At 37.6% G+C, this 26,836-nt stretch overlaps 4 protein-coding genes across 4 annotated transcripts; 2 read left to right on the top strand and 2 right to left on the bottom strand.

Moving 5' to 3' along the window:
• Window positions 1–3,428: 3,428 nt before the first annotated feature.
• LOC103948348 (chalcone--flavanone isomerase-like) lies at window positions 3,429–6,603 on the bottom strand. The gene is given in 5 exon segments (XM_048565082.1): window positions 3,429–3,652; window positions 3,654–3,818; window positions 3,898–4,121; window positions 5,990–6,148; window positions 6,261–6,603. Coding segments are annotated over 5 exon segments (732 nt in total). The 5' UTR covers window positions 6,379–6,603; the 3' UTR covers window positions 3,429–3,586.
• Window positions 6,604–8,341: 1,738 nt separating this feature from the next.
• Window positions 8,342–11,564, bottom strand: LOC103928583 (chalcone--flavanone isomerase-like). The gene is made up of 4 exons (XM_048565228.1): window positions 11,459–11,564; window positions 11,181–11,339; window positions 8,928–9,154; window positions 8,342–8,581 (listed from the first exon to the last, which is right to left on the bottom strand). The coding sequence occupies exons 1-4, from the start codon at window positions 11,562–11,564 to the stop codon at window positions 8,342–8,344; spliced, it is 732 nt and encodes a 243-aa protein (XP_048421185.1).
• Window positions 11,565–14,691: 3,127 nt separating this feature from the next.
• Window positions 14,692–21,017, top strand: LOC103948349 (rootletin). The gene is made up of 18 exons (XM_009359365.3): window positions 14,692–15,083; window positions 15,158–15,385; window positions 15,488–15,583; window positions 16,086–16,138; window positions 16,248–16,344; window positions 16,517–16,590; window positions 17,095–17,212; window positions 17,762–17,872; window positions 18,085–18,161; window positions 18,532–18,598; window positions 18,995–19,060; window positions 19,147–19,254; window positions 19,404–19,534; window positions 19,628–19,694; window positions 19,783–19,850; window positions 19,930–20,023; window positions 20,249–20,319; window positions 20,430–21,017. The coding sequence occupies exons 1-18, from the start codon at window positions 14,934–14,936 to the stop codon at window positions 20,803–20,805; spliced, it is 2,052 nt and encodes a 683-aa protein (XP_009357640.2). The 5' UTR covers window positions 14,692–14,933; the 3' UTR covers window positions 20,806–21,017.
• A 3,762-nt stretch (window positions 21,018–24,779) lies between these two features.
• On the top strand, window positions 24,780–26,688 carry LOC103948350 (probable membrane-associated kinase regulator 4). The gene has a single exon (XM_009359366.3). The coding sequence runs from the start codon at window positions 24,984–24,986 to the stop codon at window positions 26,070–26,072; it is 1,089 nt and encodes a 362-aa protein (XP_009357641.2). The 5' UTR covers window positions 24,780–24,983; the 3' UTR covers window positions 26,073–26,688.
• The last annotated feature ends 148 nt before the right edge of the window (window positions 26,689–26,836 follow it).

Genomic DNA, 26,836 nt, shown 5'->3' with positions numbered 1-26,836 from the left:
CTTTGCCGCACGGTTGGCGCTCACTACATGAAATTGTCGAAAGCTTTTGTAACCAATCAATTTAGTGGGTTGAAGACCACTAGTTGCATATTTTGCCGCATGGTTGACATTTGAGGATAGGTCTTTTATGTTGTGCGGGACACCATTTTCCCTTCAACCGGAGTGAAATTCCCAGCAAGGTTTTATCGAGGCCCAGTATGCACAATATCCTCATTTTGTTTGTATTCTGGATTTGATTGCAATGAATTATCGTACTTCTCTCAAAGAAGGAAAAAAAAAAAAAAAGAATAGTGAACCACAATTTATTAAACTTGCATTACTATAACAACATACATGCAACTAACCAAGGGGCCTTTTTATGTATGTGATAATTAAAATCACCTCTATCTCGTTGTTATAGGGTGAAGTTTGTGTTTCACCTCTTATTTTCCATATCGATTTTTTATTTTTCGGATATTTCACGTAAAATAACGACAATTTCATAAATATTTAAAACACTACTTACATGGGACATACTGTAATTCTCAACCATTGATGCATGCAACTTGTTAAATACATGCAGTATATATCATTGGTTAGTAATCGTTTACATGTGCGATTTTCCTCAATAACACTTAATTTGTTTTCTAGTGTTTGTTCTCAAAGAGTTGGCAAAAACCTCAACGAGTCATGCATCTACAGCCCCAAAGGGCAAAAACTTGAACGAAATCCGATTAAGTTTTGGCAAGGTTGTATGACGTTTTGTGAGTTATACTTTGAATATTACATAGTAAACAATGGCATGCATTTGTTAAATAGTTTTGCATCGTTAAGTGTTACGTGTTCACAACTACTTCTTGATTCCAAAATCAATATAAAGTTTGGTAAAGGACATGTTGCTCTTATTATAATCCTCTATGTAGATGTGGAAAATAAATATATTGTTCTTTATAAACATTGTTTACTATATATTCTTCGTGTACCATATGAGTTTGTAACAATGTTCTGAGTTGTTAGAACATGTAAACTTTATTATAGAATTCATATAAATTAACAGTTGATATTTGTTTATATAGACATAAACAATTGACATTCGTGTTTAATTTTTATTAAATGAAAAGACTGATGTAAATGTAGAAGACGATTAAAAATAAAGTCCTTTACACGGACATTATTCCAATATTTCAAGTTACGAATAGAAGAAACAAAAAAATACAGGAAATCAAATTAACGTATGCATAAGAGAGCTTCCCTTGTGTGTCAAATGAGGGAGTGGAAGAGGGAGGAGAACTTTTCGAATCGGCCTCAACTCTTGTGAACACGTCCGTGGAACATATGAATGAATCTGGATTCTCGCTGGATCCTCTTGTGAGGATCCTGAAGATTCATAAATCATGTTATTTCATCATACATCATGCGATCAAAAATTATTTTAAATATTTTTATTTAAAATTAAACACAAACAATACCTGATAGAAACAAACCGCACGATGTACGATTCATAGATTCTCAGGATTCTCACCCAAAGAATCTGGAGAGAATCCTGTTGGCACAAGAATCACCTTGCATTTACCGAAATTAGGTGTTACTGTAGACTATTTTTGACCATTGATATAGATGTCGATGATCCTGGTGTAGTTTGGTCCATGCAATGTTATTGGTAAAGTAAAGCACAATGTAAGTCAATTGTTGAGTCGTTTTGGGGAGATCGACGGACATGATGATTGGATTGGCAGGGCTCACTCATTGAATGGAGCCGAGTAGCACCGGATTAGCAGGATTTTTTTGGGGGAGAGGGATTGCTACGGTAGGGACTTGGACGCGGTTTGGTGGGGTTGTTCGGGTGTCCCTTTTCGTCTGTACCTTTCCTCGGTCAATACTTCTGTGTACCAACATAAACTTCCAACTCACTCAGACTTTGGGTATGCGAGTGGGCCTGTACAGCGTCATTCGTCCACGAAAGACGCTCAAAACGTATTATTTGCATTCATATCCATTAAAATTGGCTCATGTAGGACACAAATACATAGAGCTTTTTTTGTATTTATCTTGGGTGGACAAGTGACTTGACACGATTTTCTCTTCACAAGAATTTGTCTGATGCTAAAATATATTGTATACACCATCGTAATATAAGCGAATTTTGATTGTTGATCATTATAAATTTCCTATGAATTAACCGTACACACACGAGATTTTGTATCTAATATCTTAGTCAAAATTTAATGAATATATTACGGTAAGGGCATAAACAACTATTGCATGACCTATATATACTATTTGACCTATCTCTCAACGATTTTTTTTTTCTTTTCATAAGATAAATTTTATTATAATCGAATAAAAATGTTTACATCTTGCGCCAAAATATTAAATAGGAACTCAGGGCCAATAGAATCTCATACAAATGAACGATCCTCTTTAAACACAAACTTTGCCATCGAGTGAGCAGCACAATTACCCTCTCTAGACACAAAGTCAAACATCACTGACCTCATACTTCGCGCTAGAGTCTCAATGTCACCAAGGATGCATTCAAGGCTGTAGTCATGAGCCAATTCCTTTATAATCATTTGAAAATCACCTTTGCATCAGATTCGATAATCATGCTATCAACTCCATGTTCAATGCAAAACTCCAAAGCTTCACGGATTGCTGAAATGATTATGTGAGGCTCATTTTTATTACATGGTTAAGCTCATATAAATTTTTTGAAACTCATATGAATTTTAATTTTATTGAGTTGTGTAAAATTCTAATAACAATTTGTAATGCATGCAATCCGTCTTATCTCTCTTATGTCTATGTTCATTCTATTACAATCTGACACAATGCAACATACGAAAATCAATAATCACTTATTTTGTGTGACAAAGATTCAAAGAACAAAAATGGTTAACAGACATAGGACGTTTGAGCAAATTGTGGATATTAACATGTTGCAGACATTGCTCAGTAGTTTAGCGACCGTTAGAGAGATTAAGAAGTTGAAAACGAATATTGGCTTCGCTAGCCAAGAACGATTGAGCAAACTGTTATTGAAAGCAATTCGACATGTGTCAAATCCAATGGTGAGAGGAAGAAGAGGCTCCAAAATCTCACTAGTAATACAACTTACAACCATTTGAGTCCAAGTAGCTAGCATAGGCAAGATTTGGAATTTGAGGACTAGGTTCACCTTCTTTGGCTTTGTAGTTAGGGTCGGAAATAAGAGGAGAAGGAAGGGTGAGAGCCATCAATAAATTTCCAGAGAGCATGGCGAACAAGGTAGGAGTTTTTTTGGCGAAGCCGGGGAAGGTAATTGGTTTCAGTGAGTTTGACGAAGTGCGAAGTTTGAGGACCGTGAAGAGAGTGGACGCCATGGAAGAGAAGACGCAGGTAAAACTACGAGTCGTTTTTTTTGAATTTTTGGTTAGAACCTGCGAACTGGTGTGACAATAAGAAAGATATAACAAAACAACACTGTTATTTCTCATAAAAACATGATCGTTCTCTTTAAATAAAACAAGACATAGCACTTTCCTCTAGCTTCATAGATTGTATGTAAATAACTCACTAAATACAGAACGGCAATCACTCCCAAGTTTTATTTCTCCTCTCTCAGTTTTCATGCCTCCACAGCAACCTCCTTTACCTTGGTTTCCAATTTTTCATTTCCGGCTTCGGTATCATTTACACCCGTTCAACAGTTCGGGTAACCTCGCGGCCAAACTTCGCTTTGCTGCAGGGGAAACACCGTGCTTTCCCACGATCGACTCTAGAACTGCCTCGGAAAGTAGTTTGTTTTCTATCACCGCATTTGCAGCTTGTGGCACGGATGCATCATTGGAGAAGCAAATCTGTGGTGAAAGAGAAGCAAAGAGGTCAAAACTCCGATGTAAAGTACACGGTTAACCATTGAGAAGTAGGATTACTAACCGTGAGTGATCCTTTCGGAGATTGTGTGAAGAGAATAGAGGCGCCCGGTGGGAAGTTTTGATCTTTGAAGACCTCAATGAACTTTTCAATGGCTTTGCCTTCTGCATCAGTGTAAATTCCCACTGACTTCCAAAAGGCAACGCAATTCTCCGAAACTTTCTCAGAGTATTGCTGGCCCGTCAGTGGCAGTATCGTTGTCACCTGAATGAACTTCTCAAACGGACCTACAAAGGGATAGCGAGGATCATAATCCGTGCTATAAAACTTTAGTCATATATCTACAGTATCATAATATCCGGAAAATAGCACTAAACCTTCAGCGATTCATTTATTCTAAGTGGCATACACAAATTTATGAAATTAGAATGTAATTTATATTGGCATCTGAGAGAACGGCGAGGTATAGGATTGCCTAGGTTTGGAATGACTACCGAATACCGATTATTCTAAAACGGCTCCGCCATAAGATGCAGGGCATGAGTACTATGTATTTTCATGCCTAGTAAAGAGGATTTTCACACTTTCAGGGTGCGTTTGTTGCACCGGACTGTCTCGGACTGGACTAGCTGCAGGGACTAAGTTGGATTGGCTTAGACTAGACTAAGCTAGACTAACTTAGTGAAGCGTTTGGTGCAGTGTCGGACTAAGAAGCAGGATAATTAATAAATTCTAATATTATATTAATTTATCTATATCTCTTTTAATATTTTATTCTTACTTCTCTCATTTTTTTCCTTCTTTTTTCTGAAAGCTCTTCATCTTCTTCGAAACCCAATTCTTTTTTCTGAAAGCTCTGAAAGCTCTTCCTCTTCTTCGAAACCCAATTCTTTTTTCTGAAAGCTCTTCCTCTTCTTCGAAACCCAGTTCCATACTTTGAGATCAAATCAAAACCAACTTCCTACAATTACATATCAGAGGAATCGGACGACGGCAAGAGCGGGACCTTCCTCAAAGGTTTGCAGCACAAAAGTCATTGTTGGAGCTCTATGCAGCTGCAATTTGGTTGGGCCGCCGAGAATATTGTCGTAGTTCTCTCGGATTTGAGATGAGGGAATGGTCTCCCATAACCGCCGCCGTTACGATCTCAACACCAGATGGCAGTACTTCATCCAGGGCCTTCGCCTCGTCGACCTCGAGTACCTCCGCCGCACCAGCAACTTCCTCCCCCCACCCAACGCCTCCGAGTCCTGCTGGGTGCCTCCGCCTGCAACTAGTCTCTCGAAAATGGATCGCCCTGCGCCCTCTGCACTACCAGAATAACCTGGCAGAGCTTGCTCTTGACCTGCGAGTCCGTCGGAAACGTCTCCACCTGCGCGGCGTACCCGTCTTGGTGTGGTGCTGTGATCTCGTTGGAGAGAGGGCGCAACGCAGACGAAGCAAAGTCTTCGCAAAGGGAGGACGCCAAGCTACACAAAGGAGACGAAGCAGGTCTTAGCAGTCCCGTGGTTTTCGGGGGGTTTCACTAAGACGACCTAGTGAGGGAGATAGTCCACACGAGTCCGGGCTAGTCTCATTTAAGTTAGTCCCCAAGCTTACCAAACATGGGACAATAATCCTAGCCAGTCCAATCCCACTTAAGAAGGTGAAACAAACGCCCCCTCAATAGACTAAAAAAGATATACGGGACTATGTTACCGACATACTAAAAAATCTCTCATAACTATAAGGTCGAACATTAATGAATTTTGCTCCAAAAAAGTCAAAGAGTGTTATTTGATTCAAGTCATATTCTCAATTAATCTAAAATCTTCAATAGACCGAAAAAGTTTAGGGTTAAAAGTTAAATTAAACTCTAAATTTTACTTATTCCATCTCTAACGCACGGAAAAAAAATTTAATCGCATATATTCAAAAGTCAAAAGGTTTTGACTTTGTGTCTTTGTATGACTCTAAAACTAAAGTGGGACCCACGCATCCTTAAGAGTCAACGATTTCTTAAAAAAAAAAAAAGAATTCAGTTTTCGGGTTCACCAAAGCATGCAATTCAATTTCTTTGCTAATTATAACACGAGAAGGTAACAAACTTTGCAACGGTAACTAGAATTTACTGTCAAATTCGAACAGTAGTCAAACAGCGAAGAAACCCGTTTACCTGTAACGATGTCCCTGAAGAACTCAACGGACTCCGACAACTCCTCGGCGGTCTTACCCTTCCACTTAACGGCTAGCAGAGGCACGGCGTTATCCTCCAAGTACACTCCGATCGCCGTGAACTTCACGAAGTTGCCCTGAATCTCCAGCCCCCTCACCCCTGTGCACGTACGTTAACAAGCAAACACAGACAAATAAAAACCAAAAGCAACAAACAATGAGAATCACGGATGTATATTTTGCATTGCGCCAGAAGTGCCAAGTTTACAAACCTGCGCCGCCGAGGAACAAAGTGTTGGAGGAGCCCGGAGGTTTGACGGACGGTGGAAACGCAGTGGCCTCGACCTGGAGTCCAGCGAGCGATGGTGGTGGAGCCATTTGACAATTCATATATTGTGCAGAGAGAGAGATGGGGTTAGCTGTCGGGAACGGTGGGTTTAAATAGAGGTGGTAATTGGTCGGTCCACTCAGTAATGGGAGGAGGTTTGATGAGTAAGAAGAGGCAGGTGGGAGTGTTAAAAAACGTGGAGGGTGTTTCACCGGTCACTCAAGGGAAGGCGGGGGAGTGTCGACGAGCTGGTATTCTGGTACCAACTACCCTTAGGTTGTTTTTCCCGAAAAAAAAAAAAAGGAGGAAAAAGTCAACAGAAGACAAAATATGACCAGAAAATATTTAACAAAGTGGAGAAATAAACCCGTTTACATATGCATCGCAAGTATTTGACTTGAAGGGTTCGAATTCTCCGGAGAATGACGTATAATTACAATACTTGTAAAATAAGGAATCCCATTAGGGTTTAATTTAATAAAAAGAAGATAGAAAGATTGAACAAACCCAAAAGAACCCCAACAGACAGAGTCTTGATCAAGGCCCAAAACAAATAAATAAGATGATAAGTACAAGTTTTTCAATGATCTGAACAGTACAAGTTTTTTTAATTTTCTTTTAAAGGTCATTCGTTAAGAGACTGATACATAATTTTCTAATTAAACTTCTTTATGGATGATTTGGAATTAAGACTCTATAGATTGATAGTTCGAGCTATAACGATTCACATTTGTTGAAATAAAATATGGTCATTTATACACTACTGGAAAACCTATCTTTAATTAATCCCAGTAGTTAATAGCATATTTTCTTAAAAATGCTATGAAATACTCCTTTATAACATTTAATACTATAATTTTTTTTTTTCGACAAACAAAATTATCTACACTAAAGGATGAAAAATTGGACTAAACCTAAAAATGGGCTAGCAATTAATACCATAAGAATATAACGTTATTAAAAAGGGAGAATAAATGAAATAAACGCGCTACATTAATAAATGAAATTGGTTCAATTTTGTTTAAAACAAACATCATATTTATATAACAAGGAAAAAAAAAATAAAGTCAATTGAAAAAACAAAAGCTATCATATTTTTATAAGAAGGAAAAAATAAAGTCAATTAAAAACCAAAAGCTCCTCGCGTAGAATTCGATCATCACATATGCGGCCGGCTCTCACTCTCTTATCGAGCTATGAAATGGCAGATTCTTCGAGTCTTGATTCCATAATATTCTTTATCGACGATAATATGACCTTGATTCCACATACCACAATCTGCATCTCCAATTGGTTATACATCCCACAATTTGCATCTCCGATTCTTCAAGCTTGATTCCGCAATCGGCATTCCCGATCCTTCGAGCTTGATTTCACAGTCTGCATCTTGATTCTTCGAGCTTGACTTCAAAATCTCCATCTCCTATGATTGCAATTCATGTAGGATCTTAAAACAATCATATGGTTGTGGCTGTGGAGTAGTTCGATTCCTAATTCTCAAGTATGACTGCAAGTTTGACCACTATTTTGCTTGATGTTGCAAATGCAGTGATGGTTTGCTTTGTTCATATGACATTGTCCATTTCATGATGTCTTAATCAATATGATTGTATGTGATGTGATGAATTTATAGGATAATTAAAATTTCTTCCTTTTAAGGCTGATCTACTTATTAGTACTCTATGTAGGTACTAAATATCATATTTATGACGAATCGTTGATTTAATAATTAAGTATATTTAGATGATTAAACAATCACCGATTCAAATATTTTTCTGCATGAATGATCTCCAAATGAAGATTAAAAGACTGAATGATTTGATTATAAATTTTTTACAGTGAAGATACATTATTACAAATGGGAGAATTAACTCATCCTCAAATGGAGAATGCAAGCATTTAGCTAACACACCCATAAAAAATTTATTTATTACATTAAACAAAACAAACCATGACATGATAACAAACAAGAAACAACTTTTCTGATTTTGAGGGGACATAACATAGCTAGCGAGAGCCATTTTTTCATTTCTCTTCTCTCTGATCAGTTGCCCCAACCTCAACTTGGTTTGTGGCCTTTCCAACCCCCAACAGTTCAGGCTTCTCAGTCAACAAATCCGATAACCTCTCGGCCAAGCTTTGCCTTGCCGCTGGCGAAACACCGTGCTTTCCGATGATCGACTCCAGAATTGCCTCTCCATGTAGTTTATTCTCCATCACCTTGTTCCCCACTTGTGGGATGGATCCATCTTTCGAGAAGCTAATCTGTAGCAGTACGTACAGTGAAGACTATTATACATGAACCCTTATTACTAATTAATTAAAGGAATTGTTATTAGCACTCCAAAAATCTCGTTCTATATTTCAAACTTTCTATATTTGGAAAGAAAAATACACTTGTGAGGAGTGTAGAATGAGATTTTTGGAGTACCAATAACACTTCCCTTAATTAATCAAGATTATATATGCGCACTAAGGGATTCTTAGCTTGGTTAGTTAAGAGCATTCGTTTCAGCACTCGAGGTTTCAAATTCGATCTCACACCTCTGTTGTATAATAAAATATATAAAGATAAAAAAAGATTATATATGCGTACGTAAGTTCTAGTTACCGTTAATGAACCATGTGGTGGTGATTGAACGAAAGAGACAGAGGAGCCTGGAGGAAAGGTTTGATCTTTGAAGACCTCTAGGAACGTTTCAATGGCTTTGGCTTCTTCGCCGCTGTAAAATCCGGCTGATTTCCAAGAGGCAATGCAATTCTCTGCAACTTTCTCTGAGTACTGCCGGCCAGTTAAGTGCTGTATGAACGTCACCAGTGTGAATTTCTCAAATGGACCTACGTAAAAGATGGTGCAGGTCACATATTAAATTGCAACTAGATAATATATATTATGCTCAAGGCCAAATACATGGATATTTTAATACCCTTATGTTATCTATTAATTATACTACATTATGGAGTTCCAAATCCAATACCAGACAATTTCTTTTTTTTCCGAAATTTGGGTCAGATTGCAGATTCTCTGTGAAACTTGGGACTGATCAGACACTTCAAATCAATCTTATTTATATTTAATTTTGATCTCATCTGTTGGCGTTCTCATCCAAAGTATTAAACAAATCATATCCATAAATGAAATTAAAAAATAAATAAATAAAAGATTTTTCTGACACACATTATTCGAACGTAGCGTCTAGAAAAGAATTCTTGTTTGAACAAAAAAACTTTAAGATCATAACAATTTTAAAATAACGGAGTTTTATTTTTTATAATTTATAAATTTTTTTGTTTGGATTAACATAAAAGAACAATATAATTTGAATATGGAATTTGTTATTTTTAAACTCTTACTCAGAAATTTGGAATTGACACCTATTTACATACAGTTTTTTAGCCAAAATGGTCCCTCAGATTTGCATAACAAATCATTTTGGTCCCCGAGATTGAAAATAAATATAAATTGTCCCTGAAATTGTGCACCATCCATTATTTTGGTTATTCCGTTAAAAACTGTTAAGTGTCCCAGGGCTCTTGGCCGGAAATTTAGGCAATTTTTAAATCTTCGTAACTCAATCGTTTCTTAACCAAATTCGACTCATAATATATCAAAATGAAGATAGAAAAGTGTAGAACAAGATTATACCTATTTGGAAGCCCAATGGTTGCCGGAGATGGCTAGAAAATAGCCGGTGATTAGTCCACGGGAAAACTGGAAAACTCGCCGGAAACTGGGTAAATTTTAAACGTTCATAACTTCTTCAATCCTCAACGAAATCGAGTGATTCAAAAACAAAAATCATACTTCTTGACGAGACAAAGAGAATGGTACCTTTCTTTGATGGCTAACTCGCCGTGGTTTAGCCGGAAAATGGCTCGAAAGTGGCTAACTCAACAACCAAGCAGCCACTTTTGAGCCATTTTTCGGCCAAACCATGGTGACTTAGCTTTTGAAAAAGGTACCATTCTCTTCGTCTCGTCGAGAAGTATTATTTTTGTTTTTGAATCACTCGATTTCATTGAGTATTGAAGAAGTTATGAATGTTTAAAGTTTATCTAGTTTCTGGCGAGTTTTTCAATTTTCCCACTGATCAATCACCTTTCAGGTTATTTTCCGGCCATATCCGGCAACCATTGTGCTTCCAAATAGGTATAATCTTGTTCTACACTTTCCTATCTTTATTTTGATATATTACGAGTCGAATTTGGTTAAGAAACGATTGAGTTACAAAGTTTTGAAAATTACCCAAACTTCCGGCCAAAAGCTCTGGGACCTTTAACGGAGTTTTTAACGGAATGACCAAAATAATGGATGGGGGACAATCTCAGAGACCATTTCTATTGATTTTCAATCTTAGGGACCAAAATGATGTGTTATGCAAATCTCAGGGACCATTTTGGATAAAAAGCATTTACATAATATTTAAACTTGGGAAGTGAATGTCTGAAATTTCAAGTTTTTATTTTTTTTATTTTTTATTTTCCTTCTACACGCAGAAATTCTAAATTTCTATGTTTATGAATCCAAACAAGAGAATTGATGCATATCAATTTATAAATGTTAACTTTTATTAAAAGTCTAAGTTTATTTCTCTTATTCAAACATAGTGTTAGAAAGTAATCCACAATTTTTTTGTAACAACATATATTGGGTATTTCTATTCACGTACTTATTTTTACTTCTCACACACTCATCTCAATTTTCGACCGTTAAATCGAATGAATTGAAGAAGATCAATAGTAAAAATTAAAAAGAAGTGTGAGAGATAGAAAAAGTGTCAATAGCATTTTCCTACATATTTATGCCACCGTAGGGTACTGCTAAACCTTTGTTCTAAGCTAGACTAGCTAGTCATATATTTACCTGTGACGACGTCCTTGAAGAACTCGACGGAGTTCGCCAACTCTTGGGCCGTCTTGCCCTTCCACTTGATGGCGAGGACAGGCACGGCGTTATCCTCCAAGTACACCCCGATCACCGTGAACTTCACAAACTTGCCCTCGATCGGCAGACCCCTCACCCCTGCGCACGTTAGCACATGCAAAGTACAGTACCTCTAACGTATACTCAAAAGCATGCAAACCCAATAAACTATCATTAGTTCCTTTATCATCAAATTAATTGAACAGTTAATTAAGAACCTGTACCGCCGAGGAAGAGGATGTTGGCGGAGCCGGGAGGCTTGGTGGTCGGCGAAAACGTCGTCGTTTCAACTTGAACTGGGGTGACTGAGGGTAGTGAGGTCATTGAATACTGGTTTTCTTCTTTTGGCAAACGTTAAAATGTTTAATTTCGTTTCGATGGTGAGTGTTTAAACGGTAGGAACGAGGTGTGTGTTTTTATAGAGCCTGAAGGGCGTGATTAACGTGAGTCCGCCCTTTACAGTTTGTACTGCATCGATAACGCTAAGCTTAATTATTAATTAGAATTTAAAACTCCATGACGACCATGAGAGGTGTGTGCAGGTGTACTGGCTCCATAATTCGTGCATGAGTCACAGGTGTTGAGCAGAAGCTACATCTAACGGCCACCTTAAATTATCAAGATGACAGTGTTTCGATATTTCAAATCAAACACGATAAAATCATGTGAACACGTAAAACTGTAACTCTTTCTAGCGCACTATTTAATAATGTGAGTTTTACCATTGTTTGTGAGGAACACTTATATTAAAGAACATGTCAGAACACACATATCAGTTTTTTTTTTGGTCAAACAACTAAATTTCATTAAAGATAAAACACACTAATACAAAGTGAGATTAGTCCAAACATAGTCCAAACATAGTCCACAACAGAGTAAAAATGCAATCCATTACAAAGGTAAAGGAAACAAGTTGAGCCCAAGACAAAGCCTAAACTAAAAACCCTAGATCTGGAAACGAGAAACAACCGCTTCCACCAAAACAGCCGCACCACCATCGCCAAGTTGCCACTATTGGTAAGAAGAACCAACGAACTAAAAGAAAGAACGAAAAATGGGGGTGGGCAAGCCAAGGCACGCCTCCAACCGAAGTCCATAAAGGAAGAGCATAAGGAGCTGAATAGTTGAACCAAGTGGGCAGGAGCTCGCGACTGGGAACAACAATTTGGGAAGGAAAAAGCCTGAAACTCAGATCTGCAACAAGATTGCCAAATATTGAGACAAAACTCAAAGAAATTGTGACAAAGCTTAAGGAAAATGAGACAAGCGCAAAGCAAAACAACCAGAAAACAGGGCCCAAAGAAAAAGAAAAGGAAGAAGATGGGGCTTAGGGAAGAAGGAAAAGGGGAAAAAGGAAGGAGGAGATGAGGTTGCTACTGACTCCACTCAAGAGGAAGGGCCGGTAGCATAAGGTAGGCTTGATTTGGAGGATCTAGGTTTAGGAAAGGGGAGCAGCACCTCTAGGGTTTTTTTTTTTTTTTTGGAGAGAAGGGGGGAGCTAGAACACACATATTAGTTAAAAAAAAAAAATATTATTAGACCGTAATACTAAATGACAAATAACATTAATGTTTGGAAATTATATTTGATATCGGTGTTGTGGTGATTTGGGCGTCCAACGTATGTTGCTAGGTGTCCAAAGCATATGACAACTTCAATCCTACTTTTGGGCCTTTTGCTATGTACCACATAGTATAATTCTGTATGTAAAATGTTTGTATCAGCATCCAATCCTACTTTTAGGCCCGCGGATATTGCTACCCTTTTCATGCGCATTATTTATCAGCATCCACTGAAAAATAGCCCCAAGAAATATATAGTTAGGTAATTTTCAACCGAAGGAGTTACGTTTAGCCCCCGTCTAGATTACAGTCTTGTAAGAAATGATTTTTTAATGAACAGTACCATACTATATCTATGTACAATCTTCAACCAAAGAGGGCTATTTTTTTACTCCCCTCAATAATTTATTATTTTAAATTTGTTCTTTAATTTTATTGGTTAAATGAATTAAACTACCATATTAAAATAAGGTTTTCAAACATATTTTGAGGGCCACTTGTCGCTAAATGTTGTTTAAGTTTCATGTTATTAAATATTTTAATCTTATTTGCATGTTAACAACTTAGACATTAAAATGATGTAAGATAATATGAAAGGTAAAAATGATGTGAGAAATGCTGTAGAAATGACTTAGGTATTTATAAAAAAATAATAATAATATTAAAAAAAAAAAGCTACATGAAATCAGCTAACAGCACAGCTAGGCACAACTTTCAAGATTGGTGGCTATGTTTGGCCAGCCTCTGGCCATTTGGCTATATTATGGCCTGGTGGGTCCCAAATTTTTTTGGCCCAGCCCTTCATTGGAGATGGGTTATGTATCAAAAAGGGCTATGTTTTGTCTTATAGTCCTTTGGACGGCTCGATTGAAGATGACCTTACCTTGCATATGACACTGTATATGTACTGTAGTCTTTTCAAGTGATTTATTTATTTATTTTATATTTGTTTAAATTGATATAAACAGGCTTTATGTGACATCCCACATCGTCTAGAGGAGTGATCCTTATATGTATATTCTCATCCCTACCTAGCACGAGGCCTTTTGGGAGCTCATTGGCTTCGGGTTCCATGGGAACTCCAAAGTTAAGCAAGTAGCGCACGAGAGCACTCCTAGGATGAGTGACCTATTGGGAAGTTCTCGTGTGAGTTCCCAGAAACAAAATTGTGAATGCGTGGTCAGGGCCCAAAGCGGACAATATCGTTCTACGGTGGTAGAACGGGGCCGGGAAATGGTCCCCCCGGGCCAGGATGTGACATTTATAAGGGAAGAGATCTTTATTTTGTAAGTATTGATTCATAGATAATCTATGCAAAAATTCAATTTCATCAGAAACTATTTGCTCATTTAATTGTCCCGATGAAATTTTAATGTTTATTAGAACATAGTGTTTATCAATTTATTTGAATTGCATTAAATGCCTTAGAAATTTTCGATTTAGCTAATATTTGCAAAGATGATCTATAAGATGTAACTTGAAAAATAAACAGTTCAAATGAGTTTAGGTGATTAAAATTCAATGAGGGTGGACCCACAACTAACCCCCATTTTTTAACAAATGGGAATATCTCTTTAAGGGGAAATGATGTTTTCCGGATCCTTTCCATCAAGTCCACTAAGGTATATAATTCAGATCTTTGAAATTTGACCTAATGATTAAAATTATTATAAATTTTAAAGTATGTTCCTATTTGTAGTTGTTGAATCAAATTTCAAAGGTTCAAATTGTATGCCTTGATAGACATGGTGGAAAGGATCCTTCTCTAAGTAGCTTTCTTACCAAAAAAAAAAAAGGGAGAATCATCAGTTAAACTAGAAATGGACTGGTAGTTTGTCTAGAGCAAGGACACATCAACCCAAAACCCCCCAAAACGACGACGCTTAAGTCCAAAAACGTGACAAACAAAACGCTGACTTGTTCATCCTCTCTTCTTCCTTCCCTCCGTCTCAACTGGCAATGGTTCCCCAAAAAATCCCCAAATCCTTCCCCCATTTCCCCTAAACCCCAAACCCTAAACCTCTCGCCTCCTCGATCCCTCTCCCAAAACATCAAAATCCCAAAAAAATTTAGCTTTTTAGTCAAAATTTCTGAATAATTTCAACAGCTGGAGCGCAAAAACTCGGAGAAAATGTCGTGGCTGAGATCGGCGGTGAGCAAGGCGGTGGAGGTTGGGAACAAGAACAACCTCACCCGCACCGTCAAGAACTACGCCGACTCCGTCGTCCAGCACGCCGGCCAAGCCGTCGCCGAGGGCACCAAACGGTTCCAGGACCGAATGGTAATTTCACATTTTCCGTCAATTTTCTTTGTGCACATTTTCCTCCATTTTTTCACACTCGCATTTGTTTACAGGGAGGTCGGAGCTTTAGGAGTGTGAAGAAGAGTATACAGCGATTGGAGGAAGCGGCTGTGTCCTGCAGGGGCCCCGAAAGACTTGAGATACTGAGGAGGTGGGTGCTGCTGCTGAAAGAGGTTGAGAGGCTAAAGCTTTCTCAGGGTTCTGCGGAAAAGAAGGAGAATGCGCCGGAGCAGCCTGCTGTGGCCAATGACCCAAACGAGATTCGAAAAAGAATCTCTCTGGTTCGATTTTATTTTGTTTTTGAACTTTTATTTCATTTCATTCGGTTTTAGTGGTTTCGTTGGAGTATAGTGGAAGCTTATGATTTTCGGTCATGTGATTAGGTTTTGTATTATGATTCTGATATTGGTGGCGAACCGATGAATTTCCGCGAAGTTTTTCTTCAAAGTCAGGCTTTGGAGGGCATAACACTGTCCATGGTATGAATTCGAGAAAGGAATGCTGCAATAATCAATGCCATTTAAGTATTTAGACATTTTTATGAAAGAAGTGTGCTTTTTTGTTTTATTCTTTTAACTAATGATTTCAGAAATAGTTCAGCGAAACTGGTGAGTGGTATGATGGATGAAAGAATGTGGTACATGAAGAGATTGCTTATTTCATTAGTTAAGGGAAGAACTTAATGGAGGCATGGGGGAAAATGGTTTGAGTCGGGATGGTCTTGTTGAACAGGCTGCTCTTTGTTTTTGTCTCAAGCATTACGACATATGCTCTTGGTTTGTGAAGCACATGGAGTTTTCTTCTGTAATCAGAACCAGTAGCTTTTTCTTAACTAAGGAAAAAAGGGGGATTAGGAAACTTATCTTTTTCATCAAATGCCTAAAACCTCTAAAACTGGAATTATCCTAAATGATCTTATATTTTTTTTGAAATGACTGATTCTGGAAGTTAACTGATGGTTAACTCTTTTCTATGTCTCAGATTCTTGAAGCTCCAAACGATGAAGAGGTTGCCCTGCTCATGGAGATGTTTAGGTGAGAACCAGGACTGTCCACTAGTGTGTAATGCAGTTCATGGTTTGTTAAGTGCCAGTTTTATTTATCCAGGTTAGCAAAAATAAGGCCTGAATATATGAAACTGCAGGCTCTGTCTTACTGGAGGAACAGAAGTTCATCATGCAGTAGTGAGCAGTATACAGGACCTGGCAACAGCTTTTTCAAGCTACAAAGATGAAGTATTGGTAAAGATATAAAACTAAGAGTGCACTTCAAGATTATATCAACAAATATGAATTGTGGAAAAGCTTGATATATGCATATTTTCTGTAAAGTTTATATAGATATAACTCACGCAAGTCTTGTACTTCTTTTTGCTTAAGTGAAGCATACTGGCTCATATTCTCTTGCATTCAGGTAAAACGGGAGGAATTGCTCCAATTTGCACAAGGTGCAATTACGGGGTTAAAGATAAATGCTGATGTCGTAAGGTGTGCACAAGATAACAGAACTCTCTCTCTCTCTCTCTCTCTCTCTCTCTCTCTTCACTTGATATAGCAATTTCATGAGTAACTTCTTATGTTTGCATAACCCTAGTTTTATTTACCACACGCATTCACACCCAAAACATGATTGTGAACGAATTATCACCTTGTAAGTTGATGATTGATCATTAGCAGATCTGATCTTAATACATATTAATCTCTTTTGGCTTTTTCTTTTTTGAGAATAGGCAGTGGGATTTTGTTCTTGTATGGATATGGACTAGTCCTGCCACTCAATAGATGTATGGTTATGCAAATAAATTTGTTTATTTTTATTTTTTAGAAACTTTTACAGATTTGTTGTCTGGGATGGTGACCATGGGCATTTAATTATCATACTGTTTGGATAGAGCTTAAAAGGATGAGACTAGACCTCAATGGGCTAAAGGGGTGAGATGCGGCTGATAAACATTTTCTTACCTGTGTTTTTATATATGTGTCCTGCTACAGAATAGATGAAGAAGCCTCTAGTCTAAAGAGGAAGCTTGATGCAACAAAACCACCTCTGAAGCCCTCAAATGAAGGTCATGACAAACCATCAGAAGAAACAAAATTGGAAACAATAGAGGTGAGCACAATTGCCATTATTTATTTTTGTGGTTCTAGTGTGTCATTACTTTTATGTAATTAATCATAAGTTACAAAGACATGTCAAATATTATCAAGTGGAAGACTAGTGGCTTAATGATGCATTTTTAGTCATGGGCGACCCAATAGATAGCTGCTACCATGTGTGCAATTTAAACTTCTGACATTCTGAATATAATAATAATGATAATATTATTTATATGGGAGGCTTCCATGTAAAAGGTGTCCATTGAAGCTGTAACAAATAAAAATTCAAAGTTTACAACATACAGTAAAAGAAGCCATTTAAGAATTCCATGTCTAGGAAAAAAGACAACTGGCTGCTTATTGGGGATTGAGTAAAATATCATGCAGAAGGTGCAAATGAACTGTTACAATGTCTACGGGGTGCATTCTGTACGTGCCTAAGTTCTGCTTTTGTTCCTTCTTTATAAGGTCCAATTTGATGGATTTCTGATAGCTTTTTATTGGCCAGTTTTGAGTGAAAATTAAGAAAATAATGGATATGACCGCCCTATGTTTCTTGTAGGCATTAAAAGAAGCACTTACACAAATTCGAGCATGTTCCAGATTAGAAGGGATTTTACTGAAGAAGAAATTGTTCAACAATGGAGATTCTCCAGAGATCCATGCTCAAAAAGTATGTCTTTTGTCGTCCTGCTTCATCATTTATTGGTTACATATCTGAAAGCATGGTTTCAAACTTGTTGGCAGCATCTTGCCTTTATTTCTATAGTTTATGAATTTAGTGCAGCTCGATCCTTTGATTGTTACTTTTGCACCAAGAAATTGCCAATTTTCTTTCAAGGTTATAAACTCCTATTACCAACATTGTTTTGGTTGTACACTCAGGTTGATAAACTGAAGGTACTATCAGAATCTCTTGCTAGCTCCTCTTCAAAAGCTGAAAATCGTATTTCAGATCACAGGTATAACAACACTTTAGGAACCATTTGTGCTCATGTTGCTCTTCTATAGTGTTGAATCATGTTGTTACAATTGCTATTTTTTCTTATAATACATGTGTGTTCATTATATACTCCCTGTTGTCTTGGTTTCAAGTCAAATGTTAAGCTATCGACTAATAAACATTAACTCAAAAGTCAAAACTTTATATGACTTGGCTTGATGTATTGTATCCATATAGAGATTAGTGAACCTTGAGTTTGTAACTGTAATTCGGCGAAGAATTATTGATTTGATTAACAGTAATGGCAAGTCTGTGCTTCTTTTATTATTGTATTAGATGCACGGAATAGGGAAAACAAAATCACTTTCTTTGTTCTTTCTAAATGACAGACTTCAAAAAGAGGAGGCAATAAAGGTTCGTGTAGCCAGAGCAAGTGAAGTGACTGAAAGAGAGAAGGTAATGTCCTTCAACCGTACTTAATAACAACATGAAGTTTGTACTAAATCTAGACACATTTATGTAGAGAGGTTTTTATCGGGCAATTGCACTGTTACCTATCAAGTTTAAAACGTGTGGATATTTTATTTTTAGCATCTTTATTCTTGTGGGAAGTATTATTTGAACTCCAAAAGAAGCTTCGTGCAATCCATATGTGAGTGCATGGTGGAGTCTCAAAAGCTAATTTTGAAGTTCATAAACCATTCCCTTCGTTTTTTTCTCCCAAGGGTAAAACCTTCATTTTTGGTTTATGCTAAGGCCTGTTTATAGATGTGGTAGAGATGAAATGCTTCTGTACAAGCATACCACAGGTTTTGGAGAGGGAATTTGAGTTTGTCTTGTGACCATTTTCAGGAAATAACAGCTGAGATTTCAGAGATTGAAAAAGAAAGGGATGATCTTGAGGCAAAACTGAAAAAGGTGTTTCTGCTTTGATTTTTCCCCTTATCTATTAAATCAATTTGCTCTCCATTGATTGCGAATTTCTAAACACAAACCTTCTGTAGGTTAATATCTCCTTGGCTGCAGCTAATGCTCGCCTTCGCAATACCAGGGAAGAGAGAGAACAATTTGAGGAAGCTAACAATAAGATTGTTTCTCACTGCGAAACAAAGGTTTTGATTATTTTCAAAGTTGTTCTGCCCACAATGGGAATGGGCCAGGGTTCTTTTTTACTATGCTGCTCACCTTCTGGAATATTTCAGGTTCAGTGTGTTACACCTTTTGGCCGTTTGCATCATTCAAATCTTTGTTTTGTTCACAGGAAGATGAGCTCTCAAAATCTATTGCATCATGTAAGGTAGAGGCTGATATTCTAAAGACATGGGTTAATTTTCTCGAAGATACTTGGGTTCTCCAGCGCTCATTTGCAGATATGAAGGAGAAGCAGGTCAAGTATGTTATTCAACTCCATGCATTTGGATTCTTTTCTCTCTTCAAATCTATGCATGGTTATTTAAATAACTCTTGTTTTTCTGCATTTTCAAGCGATGAATTGGAGAAACATGAGGACTATTTTTTGAACTTGGCCATTGACCATCTCTCTGCTTACAAGGTATTGACTCTCTCTCTCTCTCTCACACACATTTATATACATGATATCTCTTTCAATGTTCTTGACGCGCACCTTTTATCTTCTGCAGAAGGAGTTGGGGCCTTCTATCAGCCATATTGGGACATTTGTAGAGAACCTAAAGAAATTGAGTGAGGGGTATTGTTTCTTAAACTGTGATGGTTGCACCTTCATTATGTTTGAGCTGTTTTTAATGTAAATTGACCTGATGAGACAGATCAAAGATGGCATCTAGTGCAGAGAATGAGGATTCCAAAGTATTAAATCCAATAAATAATCTTGAGAAGGAATATTTGGACCACGAAACCAAGGTAAAAATATGTTGTTATATTATCGTATCAGGAATTATGTCAGTCTTATTTGTCTATATCATCTATCATCCCAAATTTCTCTTGCCAGTAGTCTTTTATAGTAACACGTTAGGAATGCTTCAAATGTGTCTAAGGTTTCTCGGTTCCATAATTTACCTAATTCTATGTGTTGTGCAAAATTTATCTACTAAAAAACACAACATTGATATTGTCCTTTTGTTTCAGATTATTACCACCTTCAGTGTAGTAGATAACATCAAAGAGCAGTTTTATGGCCAACGAGCCGAAGTTTCAAGGTATGAACTTGTGGGGGTGTATGAACTTGTTTTGTTTTCCTTTGTACACTTATGTTTGGAGATACTCACCAAAGCCCCTGAATATGATGTACTTGGCTTGCGTATTCCAGGAAAAATGACCCGAGGGTTAAGGAGCTGTTTATTGATATTGAAAAATTAAGAGAGCAATTCGATGCTATTGAGAGACCAAATCTACAACTGGAGAATCCAGCCCCAAAAGCAGAAACTTCATCTAGTGAAATGCTGCAGAGCGATCCATCTCACATCCCAACAGAAAGCACAGGAGCACAGAAAGCAGGGACAAATAAGCAGTCTGGGTCAGGTGCAGTCAGGGCAGAGCAAACGCTTGACACGGAAGCGGAACTAGCTAAGCTGGAATCTGAGTTTGGCAAGGTTGGTCAAGACTACTCAGCAGAGGAGATTAATGACTGGGAATTCGATGAACTTGAAAGGGAATTCCGTTCTGGTGATTCATCAGCCAAATAGCCCAATGCTTATGCTGGCTAGGTGATCGTTACCTGTGTATTATAAGCATGATATAAGACTCTACCTGACCTCCGAAAACTTGCACATACTTCAATTTGTAACTTCATTGTAACAAGTGACGGATTATCAATTTGTTAATTCTTCCTTGAATTCTCGAACCATTATGTTGTATTCTGGAATTACAAATGAATGAATGGTGTAATTTGGATGTAGCCGGTGACCATAACGCTCTTTTCGACAATTTAGCTTCTCCACACCGTGTCTCGTAGAACCGTTCGATGCCAATGAGAATGTGGCTACAATTGTCCCTCTTTTCCTGGAGTGGCGGACGCAGGATGTCCACCGGATGTTTATGCCGGTCTTTCAGACCCACAAATGGAGGAATCCAGAGAAGAATGTGGGGGTTTCAAGCTCTTTTGTTTATGTGGACTTGAAAAGGTTTCCGGTTATAGAAGTATAATTTTTGTTTTATGTTTCAAGAGCACCATAATTACGCAGGGCCTCCTATGTTTTTAGCACAAAGGGAACAGAAGCTAGTGGCCTGGACATTAAACATTTCTCCACCCAAAAGTCCTTTCTACAAAAGCAGCTTCTAAAACGACTTCCCAAAGAAGTTAGTTTCAAGCTATTGTTTCATTTCTTTCTTTTGTGGGATGCCCGGCAAAGGGTGCCCCAATTAATCAATCCATAGAGGCTCTACATGTCAATCCTTGAACCAATCAGATAGCTCAAGCATCCTGGATTTTAGGGTTGTGGGTCATTTTTTTAATATAATTTGGTTACGATATTTGTCATTGCATATAACGTTAGAGTTGTGCTAGGAATAGTCATCACGGGAGCAGTGATTATCAACCATTGATGCGTTATGGAATTGATCTAATCAACAACTAACAATTACTCATACGCGTGAGTGATTATTAGTAACATTTTCATAAAGGTAAATGTAATACGTATTGGTTGTTTGATCCTCATTATATAGGAGAAATTCTTGTGTCCAGACGTCTGTATAAGGCACCAGACACAAATGAGTGAGACCTACAAAGGTGGGCAAAACCAAAATACAAAAGAGTGAGATATTTTATGTGTGGTTGGACAACCTCGTGATCTGGACGTCTGCAACTAAGAAATTCTCCTTATTCGGGGATGCAAGAGTTAAAAGCACGAGAAGGTATTGACATGGTAAAGTTTGATGGAGGAGATGATATTGTGGAGTAGGGTTTGGGGCAAGTCATGTCCAAGTGGGGTGTCTTGTGACTACTCAAGCCCTTAAAATCTAAGCTGGGATTCTATTTAAATGTACAGTTTGGAGCCTGGACCCAAGCTAAAGAAAACACATTTATGAATGCTTGCTGTAAGAGGACAATAGTGCCTACTACTTAGTGCCGTTTGTCTCAAGAAAATCAGAGAGAGAACAAAACAATCTAACTTTGATGCCAACATATGGATATTTTAGAAAGTGGGAGAGGCCACAGATATAAACCTTGTGTGATATGGCATACTGACGTCAGCATGCGACCCCTTTCACAGAAAGATAGACCTCTACATGTAAATTCGATTTAGGGTTACTTTTTGTGTGAGGCGCCGCATACTAATGCATATATGCAAAATTTCTCCACTACAAGTCTACAATATGCGTACTATTATCAATACCTAAACCCTGAATTCTAAACTCGAAACTTAGTACGTGCGTTATAATTTGAGTGAATTCAGATATGCAACATAAGCATAATCAGCTGACCAAAACATATGATCAACTTTAGTAGCTAGTGAGTGGTCAGGTAGTCTGAGGAACGGAATAGGCTATCAGAAGAGCCATGGCCAACCATTTGGTTTGGGTTTTGAAAAAGGAGGGAATCCCATTACTGTTTTTTAGTGGTTAAAATTTGAGAAGAAGAAAATAAAACACAGAAAAAGATGGAACGCAAAGATGGGGAGTGTGTTGGGAGGGAGAAGACAAACGGAAGGCATTCCTTCCGGAAATATCCCTTTCCCACCACCAACTGTCGTCTGTCGGCTTCTGTCTTGGCCATGTTTGAGGTTGACAATTTTCTCATTTTCTAGAAACTAAAAAGAAACTCTTGTTTCAGAAATTTGATAATTTTTCGAGAATAATATTGTTTGGCTCTTTTATACGTGAAATATTATCTAATACGAGGAAAACTTATGTGTGAGTGTTCGACCATATCATCCATATTATATTTGTTATAAAAGTGTAAGACTCATTGTATTGTGATCCAGATCAACGTCACGTTGGAATAAACCGGTAAGAACTAGTCAAACATCCCCACCAAAGGGTCCCTTATTTATACTACGTATTAAGAAAATTGTCTTAGTCGACCAATGAATGTAAAATTAGTATTGTGTCTTAGTACTCTAAATCAGTTTAAATATAACTTTAATAACTAAGGAGTGATGTAGCAATTTTGATTTATCATTCGTCACTGCACACTCAACTTTTTAATCCTCGTCTCTCTACTCTTGTACAGGACTCACATATATAACATGTGCCGTCAATTCTAGTACGATATACATATGCAAAGATAACTCGTTAAAATTGCAAAAGGATAATTCGTGCATGCATGTCAAGCTTTAATTTGTGTGCGAAATGAAATATGACGCATAAGCATCAAAGATATGCGTGCATGCACGTAAAAATATGAAATAAAAGTGAAGAACAAACCCAGGAATCCAGTAAAAGTAGCAGATGATCAGGTGAAGAATATAAAGTGATTATTTAGTTCTAATTACTACTCTATTGGATTACAAGAGCTTTTTCAACCTTTAGCTCCAAGCATTACTCCACTGATTAGAAAAGCTTTTCAAGTTTTGTTTTCATAGAGAGAGAGAGAGAGAGAGCACTGATTAGAAAAGCTTTTCAAGTTTTGTTTTCGTAGAGAGAGAGAGTTATTTAAACTCTTCGACTGCAGAAAAAAGCCAGGTTTTGAGACGTGGGGTTGGTCTCGAATTTGAATTTTACCACAAAGATGGTGAGTTTGAGAAGTACTTAAAGAAATACTTATTTTCTTGTGCATGCGCCTAATTTTTGGGTTATTAAACTCACTAATTGAATAGGTGGCATTGGTTTGCTTGACTGCTAGTCTACCGCAGTCGCCCATGTCGATTATTTTATATGCTTTCAAACAAAGATTTACATTAAACATAGATGCCAATATAGTAGTATCTCAAACCAATCATGTAACGTCATGTAAAATTTTAAAAATGTGACATCGTATTTTTGGTTCGGAATATTATTGGGACGTCCCAAGGGATATATTCCTCATGCCTTCGAGTTTCGATCGAAAGTAGCATTTTTAATTTACATATTCTACATCAAAATATTCAACTGTTAGGGCACTATAACGTCTTTTTTTTTAAGTTCAATTTTTTAAATGTTTCTTATTAACATTATCAGTTCTTGACTAGACTATTTAAGTATTTGTTATGGTAACTTTCAACGATTCAAGCATTGTTTAAGTTTGAGATGTTGAAATCCAAACAAGTAAAAATTCAAACAATTTTGTGTCTAACAAAGACCAAGTCACTGAACAATAGCCGGCCTAGGCCAAGTTGATGATTGTAATTAAGGGTTAAAGTAAATCATCAATAGATATTAATCCTTTAATCATGGTTCTTGCTTAATTAAGCATTTTTAGATATTATGGACCACAATATTCGTCTTTTTTCACAACTTAGGAACCTTAAGGTTGATTGGAAAATGCATATGGCCCCAAATTAAAGTTTTAAACTTAATGATGCTAACTACAAAACTTTTCAAGGAGTCTTGTATACAGGCAGATCGTTGAAATACATTATGAAGTGGTCTCCACAAAACGTGTCAAAAATTATGTAAAAAAATCAGTGTAACAAATCCGTCCCCACACACACACACACACACACATACATATTCCTTTTTTCCAAAATATAAACAATGAGAGAAACATAAACAAAGAAATAGACAACCACAGATTTATAAATGATAGAGAAAAAGAGAACATTTAGAAATGAGCCAACAGAAAAAGGTCCACATCTAATTTTATATTTGGAATTTGGCAGCACTAAAAAAATATTCGAAAAACAGTTTATTTTTTACTATAAGTTAGCACCATCGACAATCTCTAAAGGTTGCATAACAACTTTCAAAAACCTCACAAAGCTCGTCTTCAAGCACCACAGAAGCCATGGCTGTAGACCACCTATCCTGTGACCATGCAGACGACGACTACATCGACATGGATGTCGGTTCATACTCTGCCTTCCTCAACCATTCCATGAGCTCTCCTCCACACGCCAGAGAGTTTGAGTTTCAAATGTCATCCACTTCTTTGGAGAGAGATCCCCCCACAACTTCTCCAGCTGATGAGCTCTTTTACAAAGGGAAACTCCTTCCCCTCCACCTCCCCCCGCGCTTACAAATGGTCGAGAAACTACTACAGAACTCCTATTCTAGTTTTGATCACCAAAAAGATATGTTCGAAGAATTCTATAGCACTCCATTGGCCACCACTGCCCCAACTCCAACTACAACCAGCACCCCATTTGAGTCCTGCAATATTTCGCCTTCGGAGTCTTGCCAGGTTAGTAGGGAGCTGAATCCCGAGGAGTATATTTTGGAGTACTCAACTGAAGCAAGCGGCTTCATAAATGAAAACCCGAAAAAGTCTTGGACCAAAAAGTTCAGGCAGTCATTGCTTGGTTCAAAGCTGAAGTCTTCCCGGGCTTACCTCAAGTCTCTGTTTGGCAAATACAGTTGTTCCAATGAGTCCAGTGCAGCTGCTGCCAGGAATGTAGATGGAGGAATGGCTTTCAAATCTGAGGATTTAAGTAAATATATGAAGACATCCAAGAGCCCATTTGGACACACTCAGAGGGAGAAATACCAAATGTCTGCTTCTGGTGCGAGGAGCTTCAGCAAAGACAAGATCATTGAGGATGGTGCTGCTCTCCACAGGAGATCATTCTCACTGGCCGTCAAACGGAATCCAACAAAGATCTTGACATCCTCTTCATCATCTTCGGGCTCTTCATCTTCTTCTTCATCATCTTCAAATCATTCAAGTGGGACTCAGGAGCTGCAGTTTCTGAAGAGATGCAACAGTGCAAGTTCAGAAATTGAGAGTTCAATTCAGGGGGCAATTGCACATTGCAAGCAGTCGCAGCAACGTTTCCGTTCAAGAAAGACAGTAAGTGAAGTTGGGTTCTACTCCTTGTCAGCTTCCAGGATAGCAGCTTGCGAGAATCAAGAAAGACCGGAGCTTTGCAGGGGCTGAAGGGGATCTCAGTGAGTGAGAGGGAGGGATGGCAAAGTACAAACTTTTGACTTGTGTTAGTGATGTGCTCTTTCTTTCCTTCTTTCACAAATTTGATAAATGGATATGCTTTGATTCAGTGCAAGGCTGTCAGAAACTCTGTCATGGCAAGATAAATTGAGCACAAACAAATAAGGATTAACCAACACAAATTTCGAACCCTCAAATCAGCAAGCATTCAACAATTTTGATTTACTGATGTCTTTTAAATCACCTGATACTTTCTAGTAAACATTTTCTTAGACAGGACGTCATGTTTTTCCCTATTCCTGACAACTGTTTCACTTCCAGCAAATTCCGTAGCTCTAGACTTCAACTAGCTAAGTTTTGAATCTACAATAGCTATCTTTTAAGATGTCATAAACCAGTGAATTGGGAAAGAAAAGTTCGGGATAGTATCCGCGTCAACAGTCTTCATCAACCCTGATTTTATTCAAGGAGTCACCCAATGGACTATGAATCGATGAACATAAATAAATAAATAAATCTTCTCATCATCATATATGGATAGCTAATTTTATTCAACACCCATCAATTCAATGAGCCGACACCATTCCCCGATGAATATTTAAGTGCAAAGTACCTTCGATTAGGCAAAGATCAACATCATTATGTCCCAGCGAATCATCAAACCCCAAATTTCGAAAAGCCCACCTCTCTGCCCCTCAAGAGTAGCCAGAAGACACCAGCGTCCATTATATGTATTAACAGAAGAAAATGATTCT

This window comes from the organism of the source record quoted next, unplaced genomic scaffold, assembly GCF_019419815.1.
Source record: "Pyrus x bretschneideri cultivar Hongxiangsu unplaced genomic scaffold, Pyrus_bretschneideri_v1 Contig4, whole genome shotgun sequence".
NCBI classification, from domain to species: Eukaryota; Viridiplantae; Streptophyta; class Magnoliopsida; order Rosales; family Rosaceae; genus Pyrus; species Pyrus x bretschneideri.
Note: the sequence above shows the minus strand (reverse complement) of the source record. Positions and strands in the feature narration are given on the sequence as shown.